General features: G+C 40.8%; 1 protein-coding gene across 4 annotated transcripts; it reads right to left on the reverse strand.

Annotated features, from left to right (window-relative positions):
• Positions 1 to 6577: 6577 nt before the first annotated feature.
• Positions 6578 to 13945, reverse strand: LOC120738225 (V-set domain-containing T-cell activation inhibitor 1-like). Of its 4 annotated transcripts, XR_005696915.1 has the most exons (6): positions 13861 to 13945; positions 13392 to 13745; positions 12924 to 13283; positions 10544 to 10587; positions 8996 to 9077; positions 6578 to 8386 (listed from the first exon to the last, which is right to left on the reverse strand). XR_005696915.1 is itself a non-coding variant. In XM_040039416.1 (5 exons), the coding sequence occupies exons 1-5, from the start codon at positions 13928 to 13930 to the stop codon at positions 8369 to 8371; spliced, it is 846 nt and encodes a 281-aa protein (XP_039895350.1). In that variant the 5' UTR covers positions 13931 to 13945; the 3' UTR covers positions 6578 to 8368. The 4 variants fall into 4 exon arrangements, 3 of the variants coding, with proteins under 3 accessions (XP_039895350.1, XP_039895351.1, XP_039895352.1); XM_040039416.1 differs by lacking the exon at positions 8996 to 9077; XM_040039417.1 differs by having other exon boundaries at positions 6578 to 9077.
• Between the last annotated feature and the right edge of the window lie 9713 nt (positions 13946 to 23658).

The following is a 23658-nucleotide window of genomic DNA, read 5'->3' on the forward strand; positions in this document are numbered from 1 at the left end:
GAACTCATCCCCGACCCAGAGTAGGCACTCCACTCTTTTCCGGCTGAGAACCATGGCCTCAGATTTGGAGGTGCTAATCCTCATTCCCGCTGCTTCACACTCGGCTGCGAACCGTTCCTGTGCGAGCTGGAGGCCCTCACCCAATGAAGCCAACAGAACCACATCATCCGCAAAAAGCAGAGATGAGATTCTGAGGCCACCAAAGTGAAAGCCCTCCGCCACTTGCCAGGCCTAGAAATCCTGTCCATAAAAATTATGAACAGAATCGGTGACAAAGGGCAGCCCTGGCGGAGCCCATCACCCACCGGGAACGAGTCCGACTTATTGCTGGCAATGCGAACGGTTGTACAGGGATCGAATGGCCCGTAGCAATGGGCCAGACACCCCATACTCCCGCAACACCTCCCACAGGACACCCCAAGGGACATGGTCGAATGCCTTCTCCAAGTCCACAAAACACATGTAGACTGGTTGGGCAAACTCCCATGCACCCTCAAGTATCCTTGAGAGGATGAAAAGCTGGGCCAGTGTTCCGCGAGCAGGACGAAAACCGCATTGTACCTCCTGTATCCGAGGTTCGACTAGCGGACGAACTCTCCTTTCCCGCACCCTGGCATAGACTTTCCCAGGGAGGCTGAGGAGTGTGATCCCCCTGTAGTTGGAACACACCCTCCGGTCTCCCTTCTTAAAGATGGGGACCACCACCCCGGTCTGCCAGTCCACAGGTACTGCCCCTGATCTCCACGCAACATTGTAGAGGCGTGTCAACCAGGACAGCCCTACAATGTCCAGAGCCTTCAGGAACTCGGGGCGGACCTCATCAACACCAGAGGCTCTGCCACCAAGGAGTTTTTTAACTGCCTCAGTGACCTCGCCCCCGGAAATTGGCGGGTCATTCCCCTCATCCCCAGACTCTGCTTCCTCCTCGGAAGACGTGTCAGTGGGATTAAGGAGGTCTTCGAAGTATTCCTTGACAATTTTCTCAGTCGACGTCAGCAGCGCTCCACCAGCACTATACACAGTGCAGGTAGAGCACCGCTTTCCCCTCCTGAGACGCCTGACGGTTTGCCAGAATCTCTTCGAGGCAGTCTGAAAGTCTTTTTCCATGGCCTCTCCGAACTCCTCCCACACCCGAGTTTTTGCTTCAGCCACTGCCCGAGCCGCATTCCGCTTGGCCTGTCGATACCTGTCGGCTGCCGGAGTCCCACAGGCTAACCAAGCCCAATAGGACTCCTTCTTCAGCCTGGTGGCTCCCTTCACCTCTGGTGTCCACCATTTGGTTCGGGGATTACCACCACGGCAGGCACCAACCACCTTGCGGCCGCAGCACAGTGCAGCAGCTTCAGCAATGGAGACGCTGAACATGGTCCATTCGGACTCAATGTCCCCAGTCTTCCTCGGAATGCTGTTGAACCTCTGCTGGAGGTGTGCGTTGACGATCTCACGGACTGGGGCCTCTGCTAGACGTTCCCAGCCCACCCTCACTACGCGTTTAGGTACACCGGGTCTGTCCAGCGTCCTCCCCCGCCACCTGATCCAACTCACCACCAGTTGACAGCTCAGCCCCTCTCTACCCAAGTGTCCAGAACATATGGTCGCAGATCTGGTGATACGATTACAAAATCAATCATCGACCTACGGCCTAGAGCGTCCTGGTGCCACGTGCACTTATGGACACTCTTATGTGTGTTTGTTATGGCCAAACTGTGATTTGCACAGAAGTCCAATAACAAAACACCGCTCGGGTTCAGATCAGGGAGGCCGTTCCTCCCAATCATGCACCTCCAGGTCTCGCGTGAGCATTGAAGTCTCCCAGCAGGACAACAGTCTCCTCCAGGTGGAGCACCTTCCAGCACCCCCCCCAGGGACTCTAAGAAGGCTGGGTACTCTGAACTGCCACTCGGCGCATAAGCGCAGATGACAGTCAGGACCCATTCCCCGACCCTAAGGCGCAGGGAAGAAACCCTCTCGTCCACCGAGAAAAACCCCAACGTACCGGCAGCAAGCCGAGGGGATATTAGAATACCCACCCCAGCCCGCCGCCTCTCACCAGGGGCAACTCCAGACTGAGACAGAGTCCAACCCCTCTCCAGGAGACTGGTTCCAGAGCCCAAGCCATGCGTAGAGGTGAGCCCGACTATATCTAGCCGGTACCTCTCAACCTCACTAACTCAGGCTCCTTCCCCACCAGAGAGGTGACATTCCATGTCCCTATTGCCAGTCTTGGCAGCCGGGGATCAGTCTGCCAGGGCCTCCGCTCCTGGCCACCACCCGGCACACAATGCACCCGACCCCTATGGCGCCTCCTGTGGGTGGTGGGCCTGCGGGAGGATGGGCCCATGTCTCCTCTTCGGGCTGTAACCGGCCGGGCCCCATGGACTAAGGCCTGGCCACCAGACACTCGCCCTCGGGCACCCTCCCCGGGCCTGGCCCCAGGGCGGGGCCCCGGTAACCCTATCCCGGGCAGGGTAAACTGTTCCCTCGATGTTCTCTTCATAAGGGTCTTCTGAATCGCTCTTTGTCTGGTCCCTCACCCAGGACCAATTTGCCATGGGAGACTCTACCAGGGGGCAAAAGCCCCCAGTCAACATAGCCCCTGGGATCCCTGGGACACACAAACCCCTCCACCACGATAAGGTAGCGATTCACGGAGAGGATTTATCTGAATCTGAATGTTAGCCTAACTATTAGCCTAAAAATCCATCATCGGTATTATATGAATCATGAGATTAAAACACACTTGCCTAGCATATTTTGGTTCCTGCAACTGGTTCGTTGGGTTATTGTCTCCCCAGAAACACTTCACTTGTGCTTTCAGAAATCTGTTTTTTCCTATTTCCATTTTTTCTATTTGTTTTCGTTTTTCCTATTACCATTGTGATGTGTGTGCTTTTGCAGCATTTGACTTATTGCTTGTGTCTTTTTGTTTTTTGTTTTTTAAGTTGCAGTCCGTTTGATGTCTCAGGGCCACCATCGATAACTTATTGTCATAATCAAAGTATGAAAGGACAATGTTTACACCTTGAATCAGAAGGGCTACAACAACATCATGAAAGAATGGATCCATACTTCCTTTTATTAGCAGTTCAGGCTGATGATAGTCATGGTGCAGAGGTGTGGGCTACTTTGTACCCTTCCTTGAACAAGAAAATGAATTCACTGCACTCAGATTGTCTCAGCAGTGACTTTTTGCGTGGCGCACAATTTTTTTTTTTGTATGTGTAGGGTTGTCAGGAAGACCGTGACAGGTCAACCTGTATGAATAACTTCAGAAATGTGTCTCCCACACTGATGAATAGAACCAATCACAGTGTTGATCTTTGTCTCAGTAGGAGAAGTTTGATCTGTTTCTGACAGCAAGTCAGTGGTTAAAGCAGGTTGATTACTGATGCAGTCACTCATCAGAAATCAGACCACCTCCAGCTCACTTCCTGTCCGCTGAACCACAGTCAGGTACAGAAACATGCAAGTTGTTTCCACAAATCTGCAACACGATCAACACAAGATGGCAATGGCAAAATTAATGAAACCCATTGATAATTAATATTGAGATTCTCTCATTTTAAGTAAGAAAAGAGGTCCAAGATTTGAGGTTTCCCTCAAATCTTGGACATGGAGAACTGTCAATGTGTCTGACAGACACTGACATGTTTTCATGTATTCATTTGTGCAGTTTCCTGACTGATTTCAGCTACTTGCCCACAATTTTTGCTTTGTCTCAGGCCATCATAGAGGTACCAATTTGTTTCTGTCCATCTTAATAGCCAGTTATCAGCCAGCTTAACTATTTAAAAGGGTTTTTCTCATGTTTGTTGCAGACTGACAGGGAAAACTTTGCTTTTACTACAAACCACAACACTGGCATCCTGTCACAGAGGAAGAGGAGGAGGGTTCAAGTTTGAACTGGTCAAAGTGTTAATCTGATATCACTGAGAGTTGGATAAAGAACACATGCAATGATTATCTATAAAAATCTATTGTTTCTTTATCACAAACTTCCAGTTTGGTGTGGGATCAGAGCAATGTTCCCTCTAAACTGCGCGGGTGCAAAATCGCACGTCTATGCGCACAAAAAATCTACGTTGCGCACAGAAAAAAATCTAACCTGAGTTGAAATTAAAATTAAAACTTTAACAATTCTGTTTTGCAGTGTTAGTCAGTAAGTGAATGGCTGCTCCCATATGGGATTAGAACGATGCCATCTTATCCCATAGTCCAGCCAATGACGCGATTCACATTTTGTAACAGTTGCTGTTGTAATGCAGTGTATCACCACATGGCGGCGCCTCCCGTCTCATGACTGGTGTGTCAACCCCTTTTTGTTCTTCTCACTCTCCCTGTAATGGATGCTCCCGTGTGTACGCGGACTAGTGTGTTCTCGAGTAATGTGTGGTAGAGGTAGCACTTTTATTTTTGATATTCTAAATAAATGAGTACTTTTGGAAAGTCAGAAGCTGTTGCTCATTCGCTATCCACGTGCACACCTCCGCGGCTGGGAGTTTGTGTGTTTGCTCAGACACATGAAAAATTAGAGGGAACATTGGATCAGAGGTGTATTAGATCAGTTTTGATAGAGGAGAGCGAGACAAAGGGTCAACAGGAAATCACAACTAATTAAATACTGAATTTTACATTGCTATACAGGAACTATACAGATAGCTGCACAGAAGTTTAACCCTTTAGAGCCGATCGGAGCGGACACGCTCCATTTTGCGTAACTATTTTTAAATCCCGGTAGCACTGCAACCACGTAAGGTAGCGCAAAAATTTTTTTTGCATATGAAACCGGAGGAGTTGTACTTACATCTTATGCCATCAGCTTGTCCTAGGTCACGGTTTCCTTCCACATAAAGCTTTGCAAAAACTGCAAAAAAAGCGCTTGCAATAACAAAAACATAATATTCCAGAAACACACTTTGCCGGTCCGATCAGCTGTTCATAACACTTCCTACGTTGGAATAGACGTTAGCGCGAACTTTTGCATTTCCGCCATTACCTGCCCGAAACCGGAAGTGACGTCATTTTCGCGGAAATGTAGTCTTTTTTACCATCAGGGCCTCAGGGCCTATACTGCTCTTTTTAAAAGTTATCTTTGACTTTATGACTTTCTGTGTCGTTTCTGGGATGCTGAGGACTCATATTGCACTGCTGGAAATAGTTTATTTTGATGCATATGCTGCTTTTTTGCAAATTTGCAGTATAATATTTATTTTTGTTTTTCCTGCAGTGTATAAAAATTGGTGTATTTCAAAAATAAAACTATGAAGACACTCAAAATAAGTTTCCTGTGGTAGGAAACTATTTTGTGCAACTTTTTTGTATTTACAGTTTTGAGGGATAAGCCTCTTAAATTTCTCTAACTAGAAATATATGTTAAAAAAGCAAAAACAATTTTCAATTTTTTTGTAGTTTATTGCACTTTTTTGCAATTTATGTAATTACTATGCACTTAATGAATACATATTATTAAAATCTGGGCTATAATGGTTGTATTGATGTATAGCAACTTGAAATGCTCCCAAAAATGGCTGCACAGCATGTAAAAATATAATATAAGCTCTGGCGGACTTGGTTCTATGGTAGGTCTTAAAGGGTTAAACAGCGTGAAATAACCGTTTTACAAGGTGATGTTTTATGACTGGTAAAGTCAGAATTCTGCTTGAATACCATATTTTTCAAACCATAAGGCACATTAAGCAAAACAAAACAGTCAGATAAGTCAAAGTTTACTCAACTCATTCGTCTTGCCTCCTCCACTTCTGTACCATTGATTCATTCATGTTGAATTCTCTCACAGCTGCTTTATTCCCATGTTGTTGCAGTATATTAATGACTAACCTGGTATTGTGGATCTCAGTTGTTCTCCTGACTGAAGTTTGGTCCATTTACAGCATCCTGCCATGCGATTGCATTTGTCTCTAACCACCAGAAACCCTCACTTTAACTTTTATCAGGTGGAAAAGAGTTAGCATTCATCCAATTGAGATGGTTTTTAACTCTCAGTGATGTTGCAGTGTTTGTTTGACTTTGGGACCTGAAGCAGACTGAGTTTTGGACCCAGTTTACTCTGCGAGCCTCCTGACTGCGGTAACCGTAATGCTCCCGCAATCCATCTTCGTAGCTTACCAAAGTCATACTAAAACATGTTTTGATAGGTTTTGAACACCGTGTACCACGTAAAATCGGTTTGAGGTCAGTAAGCGCAACCAGGATTATAAGTGCAGAGAATATAGTAATCATACAAAAGTAATATACCTAAAGAAATACTAACAGAACTTACTCTCCAAAATCATATAGATGATACAGGATCATAATTATTGATTTATGTCGGTTTTATTTTAATGTTGCAGCTTTAGATGGTTGGAACAACTTATATACTGCTGAGTCACTTTATCTATATTAATGTAGCATTACATAGTAATTAAATAAATGTCAGGGAGTACAATGTTTGAATTCAAAATACAGTAGAGCAGAAATAGAAAACTACCAAAAAAAAAAAATACATCAATACGGTTCAAACATACAGTATGAATTATACTCTATAAGTACTCAAGTACATGTACAACTTTACTTTGTGTCACTGGTGGTATTAACAGATTTACAGCACTCTGTGTAAGATATAGAAGAATAAGCTGTTTCCTACTTTCTCCACTCATCAGTCTGTAACTCAACCAAACCCATAACGTCTGTGTTCTCCACAGTCTGGTGGTTTTCTGTTTCCTCTGCTGTTTTGTTGAATGTCAAACTCAAACTAACCTCAGTGGCATTTCAATTAAGTTGTGATGTCACTGCTGAGCAGTGCAACAAATCAGGGTCAGTCAATTTAAACCTGACATGAGTTCAGACATTTGATGCTTTTTAGGCTTTGCTGTAATAATTATCATGTCATGACATGATAATTATTACAGTAATTGATCACTGAAGCCTAACGATGTGTCGTGTGTGTCGAAGCTCCGAAGCGTGTGTCGGGTAATCTCAGGTTGTTTTTGTGAAGCACGTATCGAGGCACGCTTTGATTACGTATGCAGTGACTCTCGAGGCCTCGCGGGCAGTCCGTATCACGTGACTGATTCAGGAACTGGTTTTCTGGTGTGTGCCAGATTCGAAATCAAATGGGCAGAAAAACACAGCTGATTTCCCCATCACACTGTGGTGTTGAATTTGATTACGTACGTGCTACATAGTTGAGCTTCTTCTTCAATGTAACCAGCAAGGAAGAGCTTTTTTTTATATCTCATCTCTCCTAATAAAGTATGCACAGAGTAATAAATATCACAAATGATAAGAACCATAATATAAATAAACAACACCACAGATCCTATAATCTGATTTCTGTCTTTTAGTTTATTAAAAACTGAAGCACCACACACTAGTTTGTGTCATTATCCAGATGTACATAAGTATGCCAAAACGTTGTCCTGATAGTTTCCACTTTCTTTTGTATCAGACATCTGATGGTGTTGACAAAATACCATACTTTCTCTCATAACACATGTTTTTCTGACAGAAGCCATCTTGTTTTTCATCATTTGCTTATGGCCTCAACAATCTGCCTAAATGAGGCTGTTTTTACAAGAAAAAATAATCAAATCTTGGATTACATCGACTTGACACACGATTTTAATCACTTAAAAAATATGTAAAAATAAATTTTCAATTGCATATTTTGATATTATATAAGGTATTGGCTTAAATACTTAGTGACGAGAGCTATGATGTTTAATTTTACATTACTTTTAATTTTTTTTCTTTATTTTAATATTATCACACCTGCTTCTGGACAATGGATTTTTAAGGTACTGGTAATGTATTGTACCATTTAAAATAAATATATATTTATAAAAAATGCAAAATCATAGTTTTGTTGTATAAACATTGCCTTGGTTTGTCTTTTAGGCAGTTGGGTTAACACTTGTATGCATATTTTTAACCACAAAATTGGGTTTTATCTGCTGGACATGTTTTGTCCCTTATCTCAAGAATCACTGGTTTATTAAAAAGTGAAGCGCCACACAGTTTGTGTGATTATCCAGATGTACATAAGCATGATTACACAGTTACACAATCATACCAAAGCTCTGTCCTGATAGTTTCCACTTTCTCTTTTGTATCAGACATGCTGAGACAATATTCGTAATAAATAACCATGAAAACAATTTATTTATTCAGTTTAGAGGTTTACACATCACATCATTACAATCAAAGAGCCTTTTTCACTTGAATCGTCCACTTGATGGCGCAGTAGAGCAAATGAATCATCACAATGCTTTGAACCACGAGTCGACCAGTTGGATGGAAACCTTCAGTTCCTCACGAGGCTTCATCTTACCATCACTAGGAGTCATCATCTAATGACGCCTTCCCTACTTCAGTAGAATGCCAGGACCTAGAAAGGAAGAGGGGAGAGCTTAGTGCAGGACGAGCAAGCTAGGTAAGGAAGCAGTGTGTACAACAGTGTTTACGGCAGCTTGAAATAAGCTGCATTAATAAGGCCACAAGCATCACAGCTAAACCACTGTGTGTGTGTCGTGCTAGGTACCCCTGTAACACATCTCTTGCTAAACAGTTTTTGGACTAACTTGTGCTCTGCAGCCAGAGCTTTGTTAGACTGCTAACTGACATATTAACAGTTTTCTTTATATTGACGCAGAGCCAAAGGTCACACTATGAGTATCTTACATTATTATTATTTTGTCAACAGAGAGATTGTCTGAGGACTATGATGACATTACGCAGGTAACCACTGAACATCAGTTCTGAGCCTGTGCTCCATCAGTTAGATGGTGGCTCTCAGATCACTGTAATTGAATTACGTGTGCCACTATAATATATATAAATATATATACTATAATACCTGGTTGTTTGTGTAAACTTCGTACATAAATTTTATTTGTTCTGTCAGCTCACATTCTCTACATGTCAGTCTGAGGGAAAGCGCTGATCCTGATGTTGGTGTGTCAAATTTGTATTTCACCAGTTGACATCACATGCGTACCTTTAGAATGTGGTAGTAAACCCATACAAGGTCCTCTCTGCTGCCTCGTACTCGAATCAGAGTTTGATCGATGTCAAGTGATCTATTGATGTCAAATCACAAGATTTGATATATCAAAAATCCTTGTACATCGAATCAGAGTGTAATCGATGTCAAGTGATCTATTGATGTCAAATCACAAGATTTGATATATCAAAGATCCTTGTACATCGAATCAGTTTGATCGATGACAAGTGATCTCCATCCATCCATTCGCTTCCGCTTATCCTTTTCAGGGTCGCGGGGGGCGCTGGAGCCTATCCCAGCTGTCATAGGGCGAGAGGCAGGGTACACCCTGGACAGGCCGCCAGTCTGTCGCAGGGCTAAAACACAGGGACAGAAAACCATTCACACTCCCATTCACACCTAGTGGCAATTTGGATTATCCAATTAACCTATCCCCACAAGCTGCATGTCTTTGGACGGTGGGAGGAAGCCAGAGTACCCAGAGGGAACCCACGCAAACTCCACACAGAAAGACCCCGGTCTGATGGTGGAATTGAACTCAGGACTTTCTTGCTGTGCGGCAACAGTGCTAACCACCGTGCCACCGTGCTGCCCTATTGATGTCAAATCACGAGATTTGATATATCAAAGATCCTTGTACATCGAATCAGAGTTTGATCGATGTTTGATGTTTTAGAGATACTTTTGATTTTACATAACACTATTTAAAAATTCTAGTAATATCAATTTGATATAGATATTGTTATGTTATTATATGCTGTATGTGTTTTTACTTTAGGTCTCTCTAGGAAATGTGATTTGAATCTTAATGAGATTTTTATATGGATAAATAAAGGTCTAATAATATAGTAAAGATTAATTATAAATTAACCTGAGTAGCGAAAGACCGCGGTAGGTTTGAAAATGATTTGTCGGGAGTCCGGTGTTCTCACCGGCTCTGGTGAGCCTTGAACCCTGAACACCAGCTATCGAGCTGGTGGGTAACAGAAGACGTCGGAGCGCTTTTGAAAATATGTGGTGTCTTGATAAACTGAGCAGATATTTTAGGTTTACACAGCTACATTCTCGCCTGAAAATATGTTAAACATTTATTTTGTGACCCAGAAAGAATAATAAGAGTAATATTAAAACTAACTAGCTGCTGCCATTGTTGGAAACTGAGCAGGGCCGCACTATGAATTCTGGGACAAAGTTTCTTCTTCTTTGGGGTTTAACGGCAGCTGGCATCCTTGTACATGCAGTGCTGCCATCTTCTGTTTCAGTCCGTTATTACCCTCTTAAATCCTACTACTTATTCCTGCGTCTTTTGGGATCTTACGAAGCTTCAAACGACGCGTCGACTATTTAATTAGTTGTCGATGATTTGGATAGTCGACGTAATCGTGGCAGCCCTAATATCAACACAGAGATTGTTCAGTAAACTTCATTTCCTACTTCATCAGTCAGAGGAGTAGGAAGTGGGGGATTATTTTTGTTCTTTTTTTTACAGATCAAAATAACAGCCACAAGAGCTGGTACAAGAAACAAAACAAAATATATCACTTTATATCTAATGACTCCATCCTCTGTGTCTCCTCCTGTCTGACCTGCAGGTGAGAAACAGGTGTGAAGTGTCAGCTGTCAGGTAGGTGATGAGTGAAGAACAGAACAGAATCCATTTCCTCTTCAAACTGCTGTCAGACATTATCTACTGCACTCTGATCACATCACTCAGACCAGACGCTTTCTACAAAGTCTCATCAACAACATCTTTAGAAACAAACATCAAGTCTAAGGAGCGTCTGAACTTCTTTAAGTTGCTTGAAGACATTTCACCTCTCAACCGAGAAGAGTGTCCCCCCAAAAGGGACATGGACCCCCTAATGATCCTCTACCTAATCACAATAGCCAAGGTGTAAAAACAGGTGTAGGTCACAATCAGCCAAGGTTTCAGGTGAGTTCATTGTGAAATCTAGCCCCATAAGACCCTAGTCCTATTATGAGAGGTCAAAAGGCCCAGGATGTGCGTAGGTGTTAAGGTGTCTGGGAAAGGATCTCAAAACTGAATTATAGATGGCAGACAGTTGGTGACAGACAGTTTTTCACTATGGCTGAATGTTAAATTACTGTTTGAAGAGTTGAGTGAGAGATCTGATTTTTGTAGTTTTGTCCATTTTGGAAGTTTTTTGTTACTTTTCTAAGTGAATGCCAAAACGGCCTTCTGGGCCTTCTTTTGGGACTTCTGAATTGATTTGAATTCCTTTTAGATTATTGAACGTGTTGCACAACACATATAATTAAATGTGTGTTGGAAATATTTGATTAACCTTGGATAATGTTTATTACTCTTGCTAAATTACTTTACTTTGATGGGACCCATGCAAATGGTTTTCTATAACATTATTTTTGAATGAAATTCATTATAAGAATCAAATGTTATGACTTTGGTTATTGGTTTATTGGCTGTTATATAAAATATGACATTAATTATTTGACTTTTCTATTTATGGATTTATTTTTCAATTGTAATGGCAGTAGAACGCTGTTCCAATTTAACTGTGAATGCTAATTTATGTTTTTAACCTTGATTAAGTCAGAGTTTTTTCCCCATTATCAAACCCCTGATCAGCGCAGGATGGCGAGCCACCTGACCACCGCTGTATTGCGGTAGGACTGATAAATCTATATGAACTGATAAATGGACTTCAACTTCCTACCTGTTTGGAAACACTGCTTATTGCAGGTCAACTAAACTGAACTGACTAAACCTTGTCCAACTTCCTCTTGGGACTAAATTAGTTGTTTTGTATTATTATTATTATTATTATTATTATTATTATTATTGTTGTTGTTGTTATTATTATTATTAGTGTTATTATTATCACTATCATTGTGTTTTTTTATAATATATATGCTGTTGGGAATAAATAATTTTTCAGTGCCTCAATAATGCTATGCTTATTTATTAATAAGTGTTATGAAGTTATATAGTGTAGTATTAAGTCGATACAGCCCTGGAAAATAAAGGCATTAGACCATGTGTCCTTGGGGAGTAGAAAGCTGCAGGCTCTTGCTCACGCTTGCCTGGGAAAATTAGACAAGAGGGGACTGTCTCTAGTGGAAAGTTACTGAGACACTGTTGTTTAGACTAGAGTGAGAGAGCTTCTGTAATAAAACTGTTAGGGGCACATCACCAATTTGAGATCTGCGGCAACGTGTCATGCAGGACGCATCTCCCTTCTAGAAGTAATAAAGTGTTGAATGGTCTACTGAGCAGTGTTTTGTCTTCCATCGGATGCCTCTGAGGAATCAAAAGAACTCGGTGAAGTGCTGATATTTACAATGTATATATATTTTTCTTTTGTTTATCTGTCTATAAATTTCATCTCACCATAAGATACATAATACATGTATATTTGAGCTCTACTTCTGTTGTTTGTATTTTATCCGCACACTCAGGCTCCGTAGTCGAAGCACTTCTGACTAGCTTATTATCAAGCTGCAGTCAGGCTGATCCTTTACTGCGTTACATTGTGCCATGCGTTTATGAAGTGGCTGTTTGGTTTCTCCAATTTAGAGGTCTGAGCATTCCTCGTTACATTGTACAGTATACACTAGGATTTACGTTTGTGATTAGGAGTTCTGTCTTTGGGAAGAACCAGTTTTCTTCTGGGTGTGTTGCTGGGTCTGAGGTACACTGGGATGTTCTCCCATCGGGCTTAAGTCTGGGACTCTCCGCCATTTGAACCTAGAACTGAAGAAGCTTCTTGGATGAGAGGTGAGACATCTTTAAGCAACGTAAAGAAGTCCAAATGCTTTTCTTTCCAAGCTCCTTAGATTATGATAATCTGGATGACTGAAAACCTTCACAGACAAACAAACATCAACAACCAGGAAGCAGCTTCACCTCTGATCACACTTACACTCAACTCTACTCACTCACCTGGACGAACAACATGAAGGTTGACAACACTGATGAGGTCACTATCCAGTTTTGCTCTCCTTCTGTGTTTTGCTCCCTTCATGAAGACGCAACACATGTATGTTCCAGTGTCATTAATTGTCACATTGTTCAGAATCAAAGACACATCTCCATCCTTCATCTGTCTGTCCTGCAGATCCACTCGGTTCTTAAAAGATGAATGCTGGTGATCTGGAATAAACTTCTGGTCCTGGTAAAAAAAGACATTTTCTTTCCCCAGATCAGTTCTGCTCCACTCTATAACCACACTGGGATCACTGTTGAGGTTTGGAACTTGACATGGCAGAATGGCTGTCTGTCCAGCTGTCGTGTTTATCTGGACTGAAGGACAGGAAACACCACAGAGCAGAGAGGTTAAAAATGTCACAGAAAACATCAGCAACTAGGAAGCAGCTCGTTTTTTGATCAAAAACAATTGTAATAACTCACCACGAGGAAGAATCTTAAGCTCGATTGTACAGGTGTGCTCTGTTGCTCTCTCCCTCTGGTTTGCTCCTCGCGTGACGACATGGCATTCATATGTTCCACTATCAGCAGGTGTCACGTTGTTCAGAATCAAAGATACATCTCCATCCTTCTTCTGCCTGTCCTGAAGATCCACCCGATTCTTAAAAACGGATGCTGATGATCTGGAAACAAAGTGCCCATCCTGGAACAACAAGGCATAACCTGCCCCCAAATCAGATCTGATCCACTCTACAACTATGATGGGCTTCTGATTGCTGTGAGCTCGACATGGCAAAGTGATGTTCTGTCCAGACTCAGCTGTGATGTTTATCTTGTCTGAAAGAAGAAATAAAAGATAGCTAAAGTAAGAGAAAGAGAAAACAGAGATAAAGCTAATGGTATCCATTTAAAAAAATCCAATGTTGCCTTGTTCTCGAGTTACCGCAGTCACAAGATTTTTGGAAAACTTGACTTCTGACCAAGGTCTGGTCAAGGCCACTGAGATTCAACCTCATCTTCATTCTCACATTCACATAGTTGGTTGTCCAGGCCGCTGCCCACCTGCCTAACCAGTTGACAACAATACCCCATCAGCCTTTTAAAGCTGAGGCATCAGTTTGAAAGTCCTCTTTCTCAAGTTATCTTGTTCACAAGGCTGGGTGTGGGGTGCACAAAGGTAAAGTTTATGCAGACTAGAAATAAGGAGCCTGATGTAAGAGTATAGGTAATGATCATTCCAGTGCAGTGTTTGTGTATTATCTCGAAAGTAAGAGTCACAAGGTGCAAGCAACACAAAAGTTTCTGGCTGATACAGCCATGTATGGGCAGATTAAATGTATCATATCAGAACAGACTTTATGGGGAAAACTTATCAGACTCTTCTTAGCAAAACTGGGATCAGACATGAGACCTAAGAACCACACACAAAAGAGTACTGCTAAGCAAAACTGGCATACACTTTTTGACGTGGCCAGATGTATGCTAACAGAGAGAGAGTTACTTAAGGAGTTTGTATGCAGTACAAACAGCAGCTGTGGTGAGGAACAGATGTTTTAACAAACTCACAAAATAGACACTGTAGTTGATGCTGACAAGAAGAAAGCCAAAACTTTTAAAGATGCAAACATTTGGAACAGCATATTATTTTTTATAAACAGAACAAGAGAAAACTAGACTCAAGGTGTGCAAAGAGAATGTTAGCTGGAAATGACAAAAATATTTCAGCATTCTGGGTCTTTTATCCTAACAGTGGGAAAGTGCTCAGACACAGACTCGTCATGTCTGTGATGAAAACAACTGTGGGAAGACAAACACAAACTGACACGATGCCATGTGATAAAGATGACTTTGAGATATACAATAGGACTAAAAAGTTGAAGTCAGAAGATGGGTGTAGACTTTGAAGAAACTTTCTCTCCCACTGCTTATCTGACCACTATCATGGTGTCTATGCAAAGAGCAGTACAATTAAACATGGTTTTACATCAGATGGATGTTAAAACTGCCTATCTACGCACACCACTAAATTGTGAGACAAACATGAAACAACCAGAGAGCTAAAAGGTAGCTGAATGTGATGCAAATGAAAGGTTGAAATAGTAACTGTATGGGCTAAAACAATCAGGCAGAAGCTGGAATAAGATGTTACATGAACATAAGAGTGGGAACAACTTTGTGCTCCTCAATTTTATGGTTACACATGAACAACAAAGAATGAAAAGGTAATCTTGATAAAATGGGTAAATGACCTGATCATTGACGCCAGCAATAACAACACACTGATCATTGTGAAGGAAATGTAGGCAGGAAAATTCTAAATGAAAGATTTGAGTTAACTGAAACATTGTATTGGTATTGATTTTGACCAGAGAGATAACTATGTGAGGATGTGACAGAAAAAATAAAAATATGTGGGGAAAAAAAAATCCTTGAAAGGTTTCATATGCAAGGTTACAAAGCTAGAGCGACACCTTGTGAGCAAAAACTGAACTACACTGATGGTGTAGAAAAGATGAACGATTTCCAAAGGTACAGAGAGGCCGTCTGATCAGTGCTGCAATAAAACCAGAGTTCTGAGCACATAGTGATACAGATTGTGGGGCTGATGTAACAGACAGAATGACACAGCAGAACTGGTTACTGTATAGGCCTGACTGTGAATGATCATCAGCAAACCACGGTGTCATTATCCAGCTGTGAAGCTGAGTACATGGCCTTAGCGCAACTGTACAAGAGAGTATGTACTCATACAGCTGTCGAAGGTATCGATGGACCTATGCACCACCTAAGGTTATGAAGACAACCAGGGGTGTGATAGCATTGGCAATGAATCCTTGAACCAGACAGAGATGCAAGCATAGTGACATAAACTATCACTTTACAAGGTCAACTGTAAATGAAAGGAAAATTATTTTGGATATGCTGTCCAATGGATGGATGTGATGACAAAACCTGCTACAAAAGTTAAGTTTGTTTAAATTTGAATGGTTCATGTTCATACCATGCATAAAAAAGTTTTATATGATACTGGGTGAGAAACCTCCTGTTTTTAGGAGAATTACAAAGTGAGAGCAAGTGGAGGTGTTAGATTAAATATGCTCTAAACTGTAAGAAGGACTTTCTTTAGTATTTTCTAGACACAGACAATGTTTGAGCTGATGAAGGAAAATGGAAACAGCCAATAAAATCATTGTTTGGCATGTGACGTGCATGTGGCTGTCAATAAAGTTACTCACTCTCTCTCTCTCTCTCTCTCTCTCGGAGCGATGTTAAGTCTAAAAATGGCGGAAGGCTGTTGTGTGTTTATTCCTCCGTAATAATCCTCGGCGCAGTCTCGATATTTACACCAGAATTCCTGCGCATTTCTCCTTCGCTAACACTTTCAAATAAGAAAATATGAATCTGCTGATTTATCGCACAGAGCGGTAAAACAAAGATTTTAATTAGACATGCAGTGACTCCCAAGCTAGGCGAGTGGCTCGGGCAGATCCCAGGAACAACATCTGAGATCTTGGAAACCAAATATTAGAGATGTACAAAACAAACTTTCCAAAAGCATCTCAATCATGAACAAAATTAAGCAGGTTCTAGACTAAACGTCACTCTATGTTCTCTATATTCACTCTAAAATCTAAAATCCGGTATCATGCAAAATAAGATAATTTCAATATTTTAATATCTTATTCAAAATCGTTTTAACCAGAGAGATGAGGATAAAATTTGAGGGGTAAAGAGAATTTCAAGGAAGTACTAGGAAACGTTTTTGTGTCTCTGTGATATGTTTCTTTGTATTAAACACACTCAGGAAGCAGCATGGTGCTCAGTGATGATTAATTTTTAATAAGACAAACAATTTCTTAGCAAGAAGCCATGTTTCAAAAAAAACAAATTACACTACCCATCTGCTGTATCATAGAGCTGTTAGATAAACAAGAAAATTATCTAATTAGATAAAGAAGCATTTAAGTTTCACAGTGGCTTAAAATGAGAGGAAGAAACTCATACAGATGTATCAAAGTGTGTACCTGCATGTGCAGCTTATCTAAACCTGAAACTAATTTATGTGCTTTATGTTTCCTTTATGGTTTTACATTTTGGTGGATAATTTCTAAGAGTTTTCTGTACATCCACATCACATTAGATTTTCCCAACTGATAACTCTCACCTGTTTCTCTCCTGCAGGTCAAACAAGAAGACGCAGAGAGGCTGTTTCTGATGGAGTGATAATTGGTCAGGGGGTTTATGTTGCAGCTGTTTTTGTTGTTGGCTTGTTTATCTTTTACATATGCTATAGAAGAATGAACCACAGGATAAACTGATGTTCTGAGGACAGACAGAAATGAGCACTGTGGATAATAATGGGCCTTTGGTGGTGGCAATACAAATATAGTTAAACAGTAAGTCTGTGTTATAAATGAGCAGAAATGGGTACTCTCACCAAAATGCCAGTTATAATTTATAGTTTATACATTTTCTGTAAGCAATTCTTTGTGCGTTTTTTTGTTTATTATCAATAAATCATTCACATGTATATGGACTGTTTTCTCTTCCTATCTACAAGATGGTGGAAAACCATGTCCTGAACAGCCTGTTATGAAAATCGAATTCTTTTGAGTACAAGCAACTTCAAATAATAGTGAAGTAAAGATGAGCAAGTCAATCTGCTATTAACATGCTAACAAAATAAACTGAATGTGCTGAACAATGTTTTCTGCATTATATCAGGTTTGGCATCACATAACTCAGCTGTAACCTCTGTGTCTCAGTACAGACTCTGTTCAGACCTGTGAATCTGAAAGTATTTATAGAATGAAGGTGGAGTTTTGTATGACTTAATTAAATTTGCTAAAGATACTCTACAAATTAAACCAGCTGATTGTGAGGAGTTGAGATGGAAGACACTGAGTTTTGATGGTATGATCCATATCTGATTGGCAGTTAACATCTGCAGCATCCGAATTAGGACATATCACACAGTTGTTTTGTTGTTGTGTGTTAAATGTTAAGCACTTGGACCTGCTATCCCCTCCTCTTCTTTTGTTATACTGTACTTATTTGTTGTCACCTCTACAGTGTCGTGTACTAAGTTTCTGTAGCTAAAATGGGAATGGCTCATGTAACTGTGTCACTCTGCTTGACTTTGCTGCATGTCAGTGTCTTTGTTTTCGTTTCTGTAGATGGGGTTCTGTTAAAAACCAGAGTTCCCCTCTGAGATAAAGTGAATAAACAGTATCAGCCTAGTTTTCATGTTACATAAGAAACATTTAGTTTCTCATTTATTCAGTTTCTCTTTCAGTATGAAAGTGTCATGAGATTGGGTGGTGTATCTGTGAACTCAACCACTTGGTCAGCAGTGCAGTTTTCACCACAGAGACAAAGAAGTGTTAAAGTGCCATTGTAGCCTCGGCAGTGGTCACATCGCACAGTTGCAGTCACACACAGTGAGCATAAACATGCGTCTCAGTGTGATGTGTTTCAGGAGTCAGGATACAGCCATGAAGCTTTTTCTTCATTGTTAAGTTTGTTTTTCAGTGATGTTTTGTCAGATTGACCCTTTTCTTTTCCTTTGGTTTTTCTATTTAAAGATCCCAGACAGCTCATCAATCAATCAACAAAATGTTTAATGCCTGAATGAGTTCTCTGAATGTTAAAAGTGTGATCAGGTTACTTTCTTTTTCTGCGATGTGTTATTAGTTTGACCCTTTTCTTGTAGTTGCTCCAGACTTCCCGTACACTTGCCAGCTCTTTCTTATTCTTTCTTATTCAGAGGCACCTCAAGATGTCTGCAAGCCAGCTGAAAGATGAATCTCTTCAGGAAGTCCTGGATTTCCCCCAGGAGAACTCCTCCTAGTAAACACAGCAGGGTACCTGATCATGGGCAGGGAGGTGTTGATAGCCTGGATCTTTTTTTTTTTTTTCCAGCTGATTCCCATTCACCTGTGGGATCCCAGATACTCTGTATCTGCAATGTTGCTTTCTGGTAGTTCGATCCCCTCAGTTCTGACTACCTTCCCTCTCTTTGTTAGGGTTTGTTGCCTGACCCTCTGCAGGTACTTGGTGGTTGCAACTTTCCTACTGGCCTCTTCATGGTACCCATTTGCCTGTGCGTACCCCAGTTAATTGTAGCTGTTCTCTATGTCTGCAATGTTGCCTTCTGGTAGTTCAATCCCCTCAGTTCTGACTACCTTCCCTCTCTTTGTTACCATCCGACTACACTTCTCCAGTCCGAACGACATTCCAATGTCATTGCTGTATAGCCTGGTAGTGTGGATCAGTGAATCGATGTCTCGTTCACTCTTGGCATACAGCTTGATGTCATCCATGTACAGGAGGTGGCTGACAACTGCTCCGTTCCGTAGTCGGTATCCGTAGCCAGTCTTGTTAATGATCTCACTGAGGGGGTTCAGGCCTATGCAGAACAGCAGTGGGGACAGAGCATCTCCTTGGTAAATTCTGCACTTGATGGTGACTTGTTCTATGGGTTAACCTCTAGTGCTGTTCACCACATCAGTAGGGCTTTGGAGTGTGACGTCGTGGCCAGGATTTTAGGTCGAGGCCAAACAAAGGGCAAAAACACACGGATAATAGCAGCCATGGTTGGTATTTGCTTTGTTGTTGGTTGTAATGTTAGATTGCATGATTGGGAAGGGAATAAGCTGGAGAATGGGCTCTATTTTTATCGTTTCCCCTCCTGAAAGCAATGTCAGGGATCTCATGTATCTGATATTAACAAATGAAGATGTCAGGCCTGGATAGCAGAGGTGAGACGAACTGATACAGAGTTCTCTACCATCCGCAAATTTCTGTTGGTGTGCTCCCGACATTTTCATTCCGGTAAGTTCTAAAAAAATTCATATTGCTCTTTATAGGCTTTTAGTTTTATTTTCAATGCTGAGGTCATAGAAAAATAGAACAAACATCCTAAAGTGTGATTCTGCAGAACTACATTCTGTTTATGGAGTAGTTTATTATTTAGCATTATTGCAGGCAAATCAACCTATGAAATGGATGAAACACATCCAGACTGGGCACATGGGGTATAATGTTAGACTTTAAGTGACACACAGTTCATTTTTGAATGTATAATCTTAATCTGACTTACCTATGTCTGAACGACAAGCTACTCACAATGTGGAGGCTTAAAAACGGCCAAATCTTGTACCCAACCGTTTGTGAATTGGATGTGCGCCTCCAGGGATTTATAATTCCGAAACTGATTTGCCGTGTATGCGCTGACTCCACAGACAAGGTACTAGAAGATATCAGGATAGGGAAATGGCGGTAGGTCTTCAGGGTTTGTACTCCAGTGCCATATTTCATAGGGGTCCATATTATCAATGCACACTATTTTTTCCAAGTACCGTCTCTTCACATTCAGGTGCAATTAGTCTTGATACAGTCCTTTGTCTGTTGAGCTGATTTTGAGCATGGTTCTAGTAATCGTCTTTCCAACACAGTGTGTTTGTTTTGATTCGTGGCCAGCTAAAATGGTGCCACGCTCCCATGGGTGACTGCACTGCGCACACTTTTTTTTTTTTTTTCAGTAACAAAATGGAGCGATCAGTGGCCCTGGCATTATATGTCACAACCAAGTGGAGCTCTCTCTCTAACCCTCATTCTCTTTACTCCCTAAGTTTCTTTTCTGTCTCTCCTTTTCTCTGCGTGTATGTTGTATCTCTCTACCTCACTGTCTCCTTGTTTCTGTCTGTTTGTCTTTCTTCGATCTTTATCTGTTTGTCTGCTGCGGGTGCATGTGTTTAAGGCTCTACAGCCTGGGGTTGATTTACTGTTTTGTTTACTTGACTTGTCTTTTTTTTCCTTTGTATAAAAGCTCAATAAACAGTGCTTCAAAGACCTCTGATTTTCTCCAGATCATCTTTTTTGTGTATGTTGTTTCTTTTTTAATTTGGTTTTAAGAAGTTGAATCTACAAGTGGAATGCCTGCACAAGTTTATCATTTTGGCGCTAGATGTTTGATCTGACATCAAAGTGTGCAGACTGCACACGCAGTCTTCATGCTGACTGTAATGTACACTATGATAGGATTTAGTCTAAAATCAACACGCGAGCAGCCCACAGCCCCTCTGTTAATCTGTAATTCTCACAACATTTTTTCTTCCTTTTTTAAAAAATTAAACTGAGACTTTTGCTGTAAATGTCATAAATAACAGGAGATGGCTGTGCAGGTAAATTCATTTTATAATCCATTTGATTATGGTGATATGGTTTATATACAACATATAAACCATAGTCATATTACAACATTAATCATAGATTAGATTATATATAGATGTAGATACTGTTACTCAATATAATCAATGAGCAGAGGTACACAAGGAGTGTCTGCAGAGAGCCTTGAAAGTAAACGCCATGAAATTCTGCCCTCTTCTGTTCACTGAGGAGGACTGCATCGTATTTAAGATAAGATAAGATAACCTTTATTAGTCCCACATGTGGGAAATTTCTTTTGTCACAGCAGAAAGTGGACAGTGCAAAGTTATATAGCAAAAATTAGAATACAATATGAATAATATACTGTACACAACTGTAGAGAATAGAATAGAACAAAATAAAATACTATATACAGTAGAATAAAATAGAATAAAATATATAATAGGATAAAAATTTGATCAGCTGCAAAAGCCTTTGTTGTGGAGTCTGACAGCAGTGGGAAGGAAAGACCTGCGAAATCTCTCCGTCCCACACTGTGGGTGCCTCTGAAGGAGCTGCTCAGTGCTGTCAGAGTCTCCTGCATGGGGAGCCACCATTCTCCTGTCACTCACAACCTCCAGAGGGCATCCTAGAACAGAGCTGGCCCTGCGGATCAGCCTGTTCAGTCTCTTCCTATCCCCGGCAGAGATGTTGCCACCCCAGCAGACCACACCATAAAAGATAGCTGAGGCCACCACAGAGTCATAGTCATAGAAGGTCTTCAGGAGTGGGCCCTCCTCTCCAAAAGACCTGAGTCTGTGCAGCAGGTACAGCCTGCGCCCTTTCCTGCAGAGGGCGCCTGAGAGAGAGATACTAGGCCCCTTATGTCAAAACGTATTATTTATGACCCCAATAAAACTAATTATGCCCTAGGAAGTAATAAAGGAAGTACTAAAACATATGGTTGCCATAAAATTATGATATTAATAAAATTATTATATTAATAAAATGATCATATTTCATAACTCATTAATTTAAAAAAGAGATTATTATAAATATATTTTTTTTATCATCAATAGCATTTTTCTCATTTCAAGCTTTTTAAGTTTTTACTTTTTTATCGCCAAAAATGCCATCTGTTCTAGTGATGGGATTTCCGGCTCTTTTTAGAGAACCGGCTCTTTCGGCTCCGAACCAGCTCTACAGGTTGTTTTGTTGCTTTAATTAATTTATTATTAACAATAATATAAAATTATTCACAAAAGGAATTACTAATGTAAAAAGAAAAAAATGGTTTTATTTATATATGTTTATATATAAATATATGGCCCCTAGAGACAAAACACATACAACACTTCTGTTGTGTTTTGTACGCATTTTGAGTTTTTATGTGCTTCAGAGTTTGTACGTCTTTGTCTCTAGGTGCCACCGTAAATATACTTTTATTTATTCACTCCACATAAAATGTTATAAATAAATCATATAATACAAAAAACAATTATTCACATTTCAACTTTTAACTATTTAAATTTTCAGCTTTTTCCTTTTAAACAAATTTAAAGTGAAACAACACAAAACACTGCAAACCACAACACAATTAAATATAAATTATAATATGAAAACAAAAAGAAGATGAACATTCTCTGTCATATGGGCCTGCATGGATCAACTTTCTGAATCCTTTATCATCCGCAAATGAAAATAGTTGTGGATGATTACTATACCTTTCTAATGTGAGTTGTTTAAAAAAAAAACCCACAATGGTTTGTAACACCTACAATACACTTTTTATAAAATGTATATAAAAGCTTGATTTTAACTCCGGTCAAGATTTATACATTACATGTCTACATCACCTATGATGGCCTCATCAGGCATCTCAGATCATCTTGTTGTTATTGTTATGTTATGCTCCTTTGATATTTTGCTAGTTTGCGTATTTTAAAACTCTTTTTGTTTTTCTTCATATTTTTAGACTCTGATTTAAGCCAGATGTGTTAACCTGATCCCTGCGAAACACCAGCTCTGCGTGGATTTTGACCACGAGTGACCAGATGTTGTTTCTGGCCTGAGTTTGCCTGAAATGCCGTGAGGCTCATTTGAAAGATCGCACCCGAGACCAACTCCGCCTCCACGGCGTGCCTACCTTTAGCGGCCACCAGTGAGATATCAGAGCCGGGCTCCACATATCCAATCAGGAGCACGAGGAAGACAGCTTTTTGCAGACTCTCCAGAAATATACAAGTGCTTACCAACTGCTCTGCAACCCAGTGTTTATGGTCCCCTCACTAACATCGCTTTTTGAGATATTTTTTATGAACCACCAAAAGAGCCATTTTACCCCCCAGTACAGAAGACTGCATCTGGATCTGACGGCAGCAGCGGGTACAAATGATTGGGAAGAAGCAACGGACATTTCATGGCTGGTCTTAGATAATCGTGAGTTGATGGTGAAAAGTACAGTTTTGCAAGAGGCATACAAGCACTGTGGAAAAAGTAATCGTGTGTAAGTCCTCTAAAACTGTCTTTGTGAACACTTTGCTCCCTACGTTATGCTTTAAAAATGTGATACATATAATGTGATCATCAAGAACATGAT

The sequence above is a fragment of the Simochromis diagramma genome, unplaced genomic scaffold (assembly GCF_900408965.1).
Source record: "Simochromis diagramma unplaced genomic scaffold, fSimDia1.1 OVJJ01000402.1, whole genome shotgun sequence".
Taxonomy (NCBI): domain Eukaryota; kingdom Metazoa; phylum Chordata; class Actinopteri; order Cichliformes; family Cichlidae; genus Simochromis; species Simochromis diagramma.

What these genes read in the sequence shown, in the direction of transcription:
- LOC120738225 (XM_040039416.1), bottom strand. Translation starts at nt 13,930, where the DNA reads ATGAAGATGAGGTTGAATCTCAGTGGCCTTGACCAGACCTTGGTCAGA. An exon ending in TCAAGTTTTCCAAAAATCTT is followed by an intron (nt 13,746 to 13,860) that starts GTGACTGCGGTA and finishes TTCTTCTTTCAG; the next exon opens with ACAAGATAAACATCACAGCT. An exon ending in CCTTCATGTTGTTCGTCCAG is followed by an intron (nt 10,588 to 12,923) that starts GTGAGTGAGTAG and finishes TCTCACCTGCAG; the next exon opens with GTCAGACAGGAGGAGACACA.